Genomic DNA, 11,728 nt, shown 5'->3' with positions numbered 1-11,728 from the left:
CTGTGTCTAAAGCAGAGGATGTCAGTGAGGTTTCTGGCAGTGCTGGTGTCTTCTGGGATACTCTCTAATGTGAATGATCCTATCATTACTCTGCGCAGGGAGATACAAATGATGAGAGTGTGAGACAAAAATCCATTCGTTGTCTTCTTCAGCGATCTAATCTGGGCTCAGACACAAGCTCGGCTGATGTCCACGCTGAAAACGTGCCTGCTTAATTTTGCGCCTAACTGAGGATCAAGTTATTAGTCTGACAAGGTGGTGGTGTTGTCCAATTGCAATCTGCAAGTCAGTGCTGTCTCTGGGGAAATCCCGGCTTGGAAAGGGAGGGAAGGGAGTGTGAACAGCCTAGAACAACACTGCGCCCTGCTGGACAAAACACTTTACACATGAAGCCCAAAGAGGTTTACTTGTATTCATTGGTGCTTTATTTAAATTCATTACAGTCAAGAATCTGTATCACTGGTTTTATATCACATGTCTAAAATGTCTTTGAAAATGGTAACGATTTACACAATTCCCTTTCAATGTAATGCAAATGTAATGCATTTATACTCACAAACCATGTTTCAGTGACCTGACGAAATCATTTCTACACATTATACACACAGTACAGTATTTCTGAAATTAAAACAAAATACATCAAATTGAATTAATGAAAAGAGAAACCTGTCTACTAGTCATTTATGATTACTAAATAAATATTTTTAAAAGTAATTTCATATTACACTCACTTGAGCAGTTTCAAGCAGATTAAATAATTTATACTCTAAAAAATGCTGAATTAAAAACAACCCAAGTTGGGTTGAAAATGGACAAACGCAGTGATTGGGTTAAATGTTTGCTCAACCTGCTGAATAGTTTTATTTAACTCAACTATTGTTTAATAATGACTATATGGCTGGCTTAATATGAACCCAAAATAGGTTGAAATCAGACACATAATTACTAGAGGAAACAATAATAATCAAAAGGTGAACATTTATTAACAAGCAATTTAATACATGTTTATTGTTTAATTATTATTCATTAAACTTATTAATTAATGTTCATTTCCAACATATTTTGGGTTCATTTTAAACAATATAATAATTTTTAAATAATAGTTGGGTTAAATAAAACTGTTCAGCACATTGGTCAAACATTTAACCCAACCGCTGGGTTTGTCCATTTTTAACCCAGCATTTTTTAGAGTGTAGAATAACTAGCAAAAAATATATTCACTATAAAAATTTGCATCTTTAAAATGTTTAATCATTTAATCATTTTATAGACAAATGTGTTCACAATTTCTAGCTGAATTCATATTTTCAAAATATTAATATTTACCTTTTTAATTTCCAGGATGGTTTATATAATTTATTAAAATTCCCTTGTATGTTTTATATATTTTATAAAAATTATACAAAATTTTAATATTTCCTGATATTTTCAGCTTTTCCCTGATTGTAAATCTTATCAAATCTACATAAACTCATTTCTAATTTAATACTGTCACATAACAGCAAAAAATACACAAAACTCAAAACAAAGACACGTTTAAATAAAAAAAACAAAAAATCCGAAGCATCGCTTGTTCCACCTCATATTCCGGCTACATCACGTCACGATCAATAACAGGTTTCTCGCTCGGCCTGGATCTATTGATTATTCATTGTTTGGTGGTGTTTTACATGGTGTTGTCGTAGGAGGGTGTGGAGTACTGCGGTGTCTGTGGGCCCTGCATGGCCCCAGTCGCTGCGCCCATAGCTGCCTGCTGCGCTGCCTGCTGAACGTGAGGGTTTTTCCAGGCGCCAGACACCCACTCCTCCTGCGCTTTACTCATGCTGCCTCCACTGCCTCGGTAGAAGTTATGAACCTGCCACACACAACACATATTCAAGGGTACGATTATTTAAGCGGAGAACATCTCAATAATGAGCAAGACATTAATATTAATCAGTCACAGATTTATGTGGAAGTTTATTTCTGCCACGGAAAGGGCATTGTGACTTCTTTCCTCGCAAATAGTTTATATTGCACATTTCATACTTTCTTTCTAGAGATATGAACTTTATGTGAGATGTAAAAAGTTAGAATTGCAAGATGTAAACTCAGAATTCAGAGAAAAATGTTAGAATTACGAAGTAAAAAAAATATTCAGAGAAAAAAAGTCAATTCCGAGATGTAAAAAAAAAAAAAAAAAAAAAAAAAAAATCGGTAAAAAGGTCAGAATTGTGTGGTGTAAATATTCAGTAAAAATAAAGTCAGAATTGCAATGTGTAAAAAATTTGGAGAAAAATGTCAGAATTGCAAAATGTAAATTCACAATTCCAAAAAAAAAAAGAAAAAAAAAAGTCACAATTTCAAGGTGTAAAAATCGGAGATAAAAGTCAGAATTCCAAGAAAAAATTAAGAATTGTGGGGAAAAAAATCAGAATTGCAAGGTGTAAAAATATTTGAAGAAAAAAGTCAGAATTCAGAGAAAAAAGTCAGAATTCCGAGATGTAAAGTCAGAATTCCAAGAAAAAAAGTCAGAATTCTGAGAAAAAAGGTTAGAATCGCAAGGTGTAAAAATATTTGGAGAAAAAAGTCAGAATTCAGAGAAAAAAGTCAGAATTCCGAGACAAAATGTGAGAATCGCAAGGTGTAAAAATGCTTAGAGAAAAAAGTCAGAATTCTGAGAAAAAAAGTTAGAATCGCAAGGTGTAAAAATATTTGGAGAAAAAAGTCAGAATTCCAAGACAAAATGTCAGAATTCCAAGAAAAAAGTCAGAATTCCAAGACAAAATGTCAGAATTCCAAAATAAAAAGTCATAATTCCAAGACAAAAATGTCAGAATTCCAAGAAAAAAGTCAGAATTCCAAGAAAAAGTCAGAATTCCAAGACAAAATGTCAGAATTCCAAGACAAAAAGTCAGAATTCCAAGACAAAATGTCAGAATTCCAAGAAAAAAGTCAGAATTCCAAGACAAAATGTCAGAATTCCAAGAGAAAAAGTCATAATTCTGAGACAAAATGTCAGAATTCCAAGAAAAAAGTCAGAATTCCAAGAAAAAAGTCAGAATTCCAAGAAAAAAAGTCAGCATTCCAAGACAAAAAGTCAGAATTACAAGACAAAAAGTCAGAATTCCAAGAAAAAAAGTCAGAATTCTGAGAAAAAAGTTAGAATCGCAGGGTGTAAAAATATTTGGAGAAAAAAGTCAGAATTCCAAGACAAAATGTCAGAATTCCAAGAAAAAAGTCAGAATTCCACGACAAAATGTCAGAATTCCAAGAGAAAAAGTCATAATTCCAAGACAAAATGTCGGAATTCCAAGAGAAAAAGTCATAATTCCAAGACAAAATGTCAGAATTCCAAGGAAAAAGTCAGAATTCCAAGACAAAATGTCAGAATTCCAAGAGAAAAGTCAGAATTCCAAGAGAAAAAGTCAGAATTCCAAGAAAAAAAGTCAGAATTCTGAGAAAAAAGTTAGAATCGCAAGGTGTAAAAATATTTGGAGAAAAAAGTCATAATTTCAAGATTAAATGTCAGAATTGCGAAATGTAATCTCGGAATTCCGAGAAAAAAGTCAGTATTGTGAAATAAATAGTTACAATTACCTTTTTTATTTTTTATTCCATGGCAGAAACAAGCTTCCATAGTTTCAAGATATGTAGGTCAATTATCCCCAATTTTTACTGGCTACAGGCACAAATACTAATGTAAATAATTTATTTACTCTCTCATCTAATTAACAACCACTACATGCTCCAGCATTACGCTTAATGACACATCACACGACAGACAACCGACCAGCCCCAAGCCTTCTATATACATGTCAGCTAAACGAGCTGTAACTGCTGGCAGACAGGCCGACTGCACGAGCAATGAGGCACACAGAGGCCTGTCCCGCTTTAATAGATGTGCCTGTGCGGATCAGTGAGGGCCTGCTACCTTCGTGAGCGCGATAAATGAAATGGCAGCGACTGCAGTGAACATGATTGTGGGGATTAGCATAATGATGGAGGCAAAGATACTCGTGCCAAAGAAGGAGATGGTGCCCAACCAGCCACTGAAACAGAGAGATGAGACCATAAGGATGAATAAAGTACAATAGCATAAAACATACAGTATTCTAGTATCAGCATACAGCTATACAGTTAGCATACATAATCCTGATATTTGGGTATGAATTAATTATTATGTTTTTTTTTTTGTTTTTTTTGCATAATATGTGCATGCATTTGCACTTACCAAACACCCCATCCTGGAATACCAATGGCCTGAATTATAACAATGAACACTTGTGCCATGAAGACAAAGAAGAAAGCCATGAAGTAGAACGAGCTGTCAGTCCTGAAAAACAAAAACACAAATAAACAAATACATAAACTTAATGGTAAATGTGTTATGAATCAGTTATTATTATTATTAGTATTATTATTATTTATTTATTATTATTATTATTATTATTATTATTATTATTATTACTTACATTTATATAAATAAATAAATAAATAAATAAATAATATATAATTATTTATATTAATTATAAATATATATATATATATATATATATATATATATATATATATATATATATATATATATATATATATATTATATTTATAATTATAATTATAATTAATATAATTATATTAATTATAATTTAATTATATTAATAATTAAAGAATATTTAATTAATATATTAAATAAACAAATAATAATAATGGATTCATTATACATTTAACATATGATGATGATTATTATTTTATTATGTATTTATATTAATTAATATGTACATGATATTTATTACTTTTAATCATCATATGTTAAATGTATAATGAATCAATTAAAGTTGTTATTTATGTAATATATGAATTATATATTATATAATTAATACATTACAAATTATATATTATTTATCAATTTATTAATATTAATTTAAATAATAATAATAATAATAATGGATTCATTATACATTTAACATGATTATATATATATATATATATATATATATATATATATATATATATATATATATATATGATATTTATTACTGTATAATAATAATCATCATCATTTAAATGTATAATAAATCTATTATTGTTGGTATTTATTTAATATATGAATTATATATTATTTATTAATTTATTAATATTACTTTCAATAATAATGAAAAAAATAAGAATGTATTCATTATACAGTTACCAAACGATGATGATGATTATTATTATTTAATTATATGTATATAAATTAATATTTACATATTTATTAATTTTTAATCATCATCATTGTCATCATATTGTTGTTATTTATTTAATGTATGAATTATATATTATTTATTAATTTATTAATATTAATTTAAATAATAAAAAATAACAATAAAAAAATAATAATAATGTATTCATTATACATTTACCATATGATGATGATAATGATGATGATTATTTAATTATATGTCTATAAATTAATATTTACATGATATTTATTAATTTTTAATAATAACAATATTAATCAACATCATCATATTGTTGTTATTTATTTATTTAATATATGAATTATATATTATTTAACTAATAACAAAATATATTATTTATTAATGTATTCATATTAACTTTAATAATAATAATAATAATAACTGTTTCATTAAAATATTAATAAAATTATTCATAAAATACAAAAAAATACAAAAAAAATATGATAAATAAAAATATAATCACTATATAAACACTGTACAGTGTATTAATTTGGTAATAAACGAGTGGACTGCTCACTTGAAGGCGTTGTAAATGGGTCGGAACCAGCACACATAAGAACACGGGGTGAAGAGAACAACCCATATGATTGACATGCCAAAGTTAGTCACTCCTCCACCTCCAAACATCCACGCCAAACAGCCGAAGAAATTCACCAGCAGAGTCGCACCATACACTGAAGACAAGAGAAGACGTCTTACTTTCTGCTCAGTTAGGAACTGTGCTGGTTATTTACACAGATGGACTCGTGTGAGAGAGATAGAGAGAGAGTGAAAGATAAGAGCAAGCAGAAAGAGTGGAGCTCCACCTCTGCATGATGTCACACACCACTTCAGAGAGAGAACATGCAGCGGTCAACAAATAGAGTAAATGCTTGACCAAGCAGAGTAACCTGAATACACCAGCCGGACTGCTGCAATGCATTTGCACAAAGGTTATAAATGCACATGAGCACACTGAGCCAGAGCAGCTCACCCGATAAATAAGGCTGACAGAAGGAAGGTCAGACACCATAAACACACTACTGTGACATGCAGTCTACTCGCTGAAATCACAAAAAGAAAAAAAAACAATGATTTGTTCCATGCAATGAAAAATATTTTTTCTAACAAAATTGAAAAGAATATTATAAATAAATAAATAAAGCACACTCAAAAGCAACACATAAAGAATACCTTCGGAGGGATCAGCTACAGGTAGAATCTACAGCAAGAAATCACAATAATTAATGTATATACACTAATTATGCTGGATCCACATACATTTTGAAACCACCCTAAACCTAAAGGACGTCTCAGAACAAAATATGCTCATTGATTTCATTAGTGCAGTGAACAAATGCAATCAAGTGTGAATCACCAATAATGTTAGTACACTCGTAAAAATACAGCTTCTTTATTGGCATTTGTGGTTCCATGAAGAACCTCTAACATCCATAGAATCTTTCCAGTCCACAAAAGGTTCTTTAGATTTCATACTGAGAAAAAATACCAAGTTCTGTCATGAAACTCAGGCTGATGGGACTTTAACTACACAGCACAAGCTGATTGGTTCCTGTTGCAGCCAATGAGCTCTCTGCTCAACATTTAAATAGCTGGTCAGTGTTTGCTGTAGCAATTTGCAGCGCGCTTTCAGAAACCCTCCACCTTCCCCAGCTCCACCTGTATAGATCTGCTATGGGAAATTTCATGCTATTTCTGCAGCAGCAATAAGTCTTACATGCATGTGCAAGTTATATGTCAAAATATGTGTAAAAATCAATGACATACACTAATATTGTGTGCATATACTTTTAAAATGACTCTACAGACCTCCTGCAGTTACACCAAGACAGTGTTAAAAGAACTAACAAATCATTCTAGCGAGTGTCTACTTTAGACGTTTTCATCTGAACACTTCATCTGACCTAAATATTGTGTATATCGGGTTAGTTTTGTGTGTTTTCCAGACTCACAGATCCACAGGTAGTAGAGTCTCTTGCAGGTGGTGCGGTGCTGGTCAGGAATCTCCTCAAAGTCCTGATGGAAGCACGGCCTTAGAGGAATAAAGCTAGGCAGAGGAGGAAAGTTGTTTTCTATGGGACAGACAGAAACAAAGCAATGCATTAATGCAAAATACAGGTTCTTATTGTTTTGCTGTTGATGTAATGAATTAAGATATATGGACTGATTCAAGGTTCTTACCAGCCATTGGGAAACAGGCGACGACTATTCGTTCTTCAGAGCTTTTCAATCTACAAGTGAAGAACAAGATAAGGGACGAATACAGTCAGGTTCTCAGTTTTATGGCCCAGGAAATTAACCAACAGTAGGGCATGTAGGGGTAAGTTGTCACAATGTTACACTCTAAAAAATGCTGGGTTGAAAATGGACAAACCCAGCGATTGGGTTGTTTTAACCCAGTGGTTGGGTTAAATGTTTGTTTTATTTAACCAAACTATTGTTTAAAAAATACTGGGTAACACTTTATAATACCTGCACACTATGAAGCATTAGTTAAGCATTAGTAAATAGTTACTTCATCACTTATAAAGCATTAATAGACATTAGTAAGCCATTTATAAATACAGATATAAATGCTTTGTTCTCGATTTATGAGCATATTTAATTATTTTTAATAATTGTATTTTCATACTTTATTAATGATCAATTTATCATTTCTAAATTATGTATTACATTATTCACAAACCAGTTATTTAGGAGTTGTCAGTGGTTCATAAGATCATTTAGGAAGTGTAAGTAAATGATTAATAAAATATTTAAATGTACATTTATGCATCTTATTATTTAGACATATAGTATTAGTTATTTAAATGCTTTATTAACAAATATTCCTAGTGTCAAAACTACCTCGGTACTAACTTTAAATCATTAGAGAACAGCAGTGCAGAAGATCACTGAACCTTTAAATCTCATTTATAAAAGCTTCACAAAGCATAAATAGTCCTCACTTTAGACGAGCTCACAAAAATAGTTAACTAAACACTTCTAAATGTTTTATAAATACCTGAATAATCATGAATTACAGTAGGAATATGTTTTAATAAAGCACTTCTTAACTTATCAATAATAAGATGTATAAATGAATGTTTAAATAGTTTATTAATCATTTACTTACACTTCCTAAATGATCTTATGAACCACTGACAACTCCTAAATAACTGGTTTGTGAATAATGTAATACATAATTTAGAAATGATAAATTGATTATTAATAAAGTATGAAAATACAATTATTAAACTCATCATAGATATGCTCATGAATCAAGAACAAAACATTTATAGGTGTATTTATAAACTGCTTAGTAATGTCTATTAATGCTTTATAAGTGATGAAGTAACTATTTACAAATGCTTAGGGATGTGCAACGATTAATCGTTTGCAAAATAAAAGTCTGTGTTTACGTAATATATGTGTGTGTTCTTTGTATAATAATTATGTATATGTAAATACACACACATACATGTATAAATTTAAGAAATATATGCATGTTTAAATATATATATATATATATATATATATATATATATATATATATATTACATATAAATATAAATATTTTATATATAAATCTAACATTTTTCTTAAATATATACATGTATGTGTCTGTATTTATATATACATAATTTTTATACACAGAACACACACATATATTATGTAAACACAGACTTTTATTTTGCAAACGATTAATCGTTGCACATCCCTATGCTTAACTAATGCTTCATAGCATGACATTATAAAGTGTTACCAGTTACTGTATTGCTTGCTTACAACGAAAAATAGTTTGAAAATTAACATTTATTAATATGTTTAATAAATGAACATTTATCTATAAGTTTAAAGAATAATAATTAAACAATAAACATTTATTAAATTGCTTATTAATTAGTGTTCAGCTTTTGATTATTATTGTTTCCTTTACTAATTATGTGTCTGATTTTTAGTTTCCAACCTATTTTGGGTTCATTTTAAGCCAGACATATAGTCATTTTTAAACAATACTTGAGTTAAATAAAACTGACCAGCAGGTTGAGAAACATTTAACCCAACCACTGGGTTTGTCCATTTTCAACCCAACTTGGGTTGTTTTTAACCAGCATTTTTAGAGTGCATCAGCCATAGGTGATCCTTCATCTATTGTCTTGGACAAAACCACCATCCTACAGTAAACAGCCTACAGTTTAGAAGCAAAACACAAATAATGAAACAGTAACCTTATAGTTACTAAGATATGATCTTGTGTGGCAACATAAAACATGCGCTTCAACGCTCTGAAACAGCGCATTGCATCCTGTAAAATTGATAGATACAGTGTTTTAAAGTTCGCAGTGTTTGCTGTGTGAGGGTCTGGAGTGTGTTCAGAGCTCGTGGATTAAGAGGCAGATGATCACACATATGTGTGTGTTTTCTGAAGTCACTCATTCTGACATTCACGCGCATCTCAAAGCGGATCGCAACATTTACCTTTGGACGAGTGTTTACAATCGAAGCATTGCATGTGTTTGTTTCTCGAGCATTCACTTCAAACACTGAGCAAATGAGATTCATCCATCATGTCAGCTCAAGCTAAGCCAGCGGCCTGGCATTAACAGACTGAATGGAGAGGAAAATAATCGCCTTACCTTCTCCTGCACACCTTCTGCGCCTCTTTCTAGTGCACACTCAAACACTCACTCATACTAAATAAAACACCGTGCACAAGCTAAAGCAAGCAGAGATGCTCGTTTCTGGAGAAGTTTGTTGTGATCTTTGAGTTACATTCGCCACATATCCTAGTGACTACGCTTACGGATTTAGCCAATAGGAGTGGCGCATTAGGTTCTGGGCACGCCCTCTTTCACCTCGTTGGCCAATCACTATCGTGAAACGCGGTTGCTTTCCGCAGTGCTGAAGTTGTTGTTTGGTGGGCGTGTCAAAGAAACCTTCGACCTCCGACTGACCTGATTATCATTTGTGATTATCAGCTTTTTCAAGGTTTTCAAGCCAAGGGCTGGTAGGACAGGAGAAATTGGGTTGTTTATTTAACCCAGCATAATGGGTTGCTTCATGTTTACTATAATAATATCTTTTTTTTTTCATACATGAATTAATCTTTACCGATTAATTTAATTTTAAAATACGCCACACAACCACTGGTTTGCATGATATTTCCTTTATTTTCAATTATATTTTATAGTATAGCATATTTTTTATAGTTTTTTTTAATACTTATTGCCTACATTTAAGTAAAAATTAAACATTTAGAAATAATTCAAGTGTAATCGACTGTTGTCCTGTTTCCACTGTAATGGCGATGGATCTCGTGCCGGAGATGACTTCGGCGGGGGAACTGATAACTTCAGACCGCCGCCTGCATTTCACTTGAAAAATGCTGTGACTGACTCCAGAACCTGTCCATTAATAATCAGTTTACAATTCTGAGAACATATTTTAACATCCTAAGTATTTATATTCTGCATCTTTTGAATAAAATCATTTTATGCAAAGACTAATGCGACACTCATTTGGTGACTAAGATCGCACCCCTGTATGTTGCTTTGCATAAAATTAAATGACATAAAGAACAATAACAAATTTTTAGATAAAAATAATCTGTACACAAACCTGTATTTTACCGAAGACATGCACCAATTTGACGGAGCTGCACTGTTTTCTCCTGAAGAGGGCGCAAAAAAGCCTGCAATAAATAACTCAACTCCTGGGTTGTTACGTATGACCAAGGATCTGGGTAACACAAACACTACCCAAACGCTGGGTTGTTACGTCTGACCCAGGAGCTGGGTAACACAAACACTACCCAAACGCTGGGTTGTTACGTCTGACCCAGGAGCTGGGTAACACAAACACTACCCAAACGCTGGGTTGTTACGTCTGACCCAGGAGCTGGGTAACACAAAAACTACCCAAACGCTGGGTTGTTACGTCTGACCCAGGATCTGGGTAACACAAAAACTACCCAAACGCTGGGTTGTTACGTCTGACCCAGGAGCTGGGTAACACAAACACTACCCAAACGCTGGGTTGTTACGTCTGACCCACGAGCTGGGTAACACAAAAACTACCCAAACGCTGGGTTGTTACGTCTGACCCAGGAGCTGGGTAACACAAAAACTACCCAAACGCTGGGTTGTTACGTCTGACCCAGGAGCTGGGTAACACAAAAACTACCCAAACGCTGGCTTGTTACGTCTTACCAAGGATCTGGGTAACACAAACACTACCCAAACGCTGGGTTGTTACGTCTGACCCAGGAGCTGGGTAACACAAACACTACCCAAACGCTGGCTTGTTACGTCTGACCCAGGAGTTGGGTAACACAAACACTACCCAAACGCTGGCTTGTTACGTCTGACCCAGGAGCTGGGTAACACAAACACTACCCAAACGCTGGCTTGTTACGTCTGACCCAGGAGCTGGGTAACACAAAAACTACCCAAACGCTGGCTTGTTACGTCTGACCCAGGAGCTGGGTAACACAAAAACTACCCAAACGCTGGCTTGTTACGTCTGAC

General features: G+C 32.6%; 1 protein-coding gene across 1 annotated transcript; it reads right to left on the bottom strand.

Annotated features, from left to right (window-relative positions):
• Positions 1 to 1,150: 1,150 nt before the first annotated feature.
• On the bottom strand, positions 1,151 to 10,014 carry scamp5b (secretory carrier membrane protein 5b). Its single transcript, XM_048169431.1, has 7 exons — positions 9,839 to 10,014; positions 7,401 to 7,450; positions 7,172 to 7,291; positions 5,737 to 5,893; positions 4,214 to 4,315; positions 3,914 to 4,031; positions 1,151 to 1,855 (listed from the first exon to the last, which is right to left on the bottom strand). Exons 2-7 carry the CDS (start codon positions 7,405 to 7,407, stop codon positions 1,667 to 1,669), a joined length of 693 nt encoding a protein of 230 aa, XP_048025388.1. The 5' UTR covers positions 7,408 to 7,450; positions 9,839 to 10,014; the 3' UTR covers positions 1,151 to 1,666.
• Positions 10,015 to 11,728: the final 1,714 nt, after the last annotated feature.

Source organism: Megalobrama amblycephala, linkage group LG19 (genome assembly GCF_018812025.1).
Source record: "Megalobrama amblycephala isolate DHTTF-2021 linkage group LG19, ASM1881202v1, whole genome shotgun sequence".
NCBI lineage: Eukaryota > Metazoa > Chordata > Actinopteri > Cypriniformes > Xenocyprididae > Megalobrama > Megalobrama amblycephala.
The sequence above is the reverse complement of the archived record's forward strand: the minus strand, read 5'-3'. Positions and strand labels throughout refer to the sequence as shown.

Excerpts from the sequence above, each read along its gene's own strand:
- scamp5b (XM_048169431.1), bottom strand. Across the intron at positions 4,316-5,736 it reads CCCATTTACAACGCCTTCAA|GACTGACAGCTCGTTCTACT; the intron begins GTGAGCAGTCCA and ends TTTGTTTTTCAG. Across the intron at positions 1,856-3,913 it reads CATTTATCGCGCTCACGAAG|GTTCATAACTTCTACCGAGG; the intron begins GTAGCAGGCCCT and ends TGTGTGTGGCAG.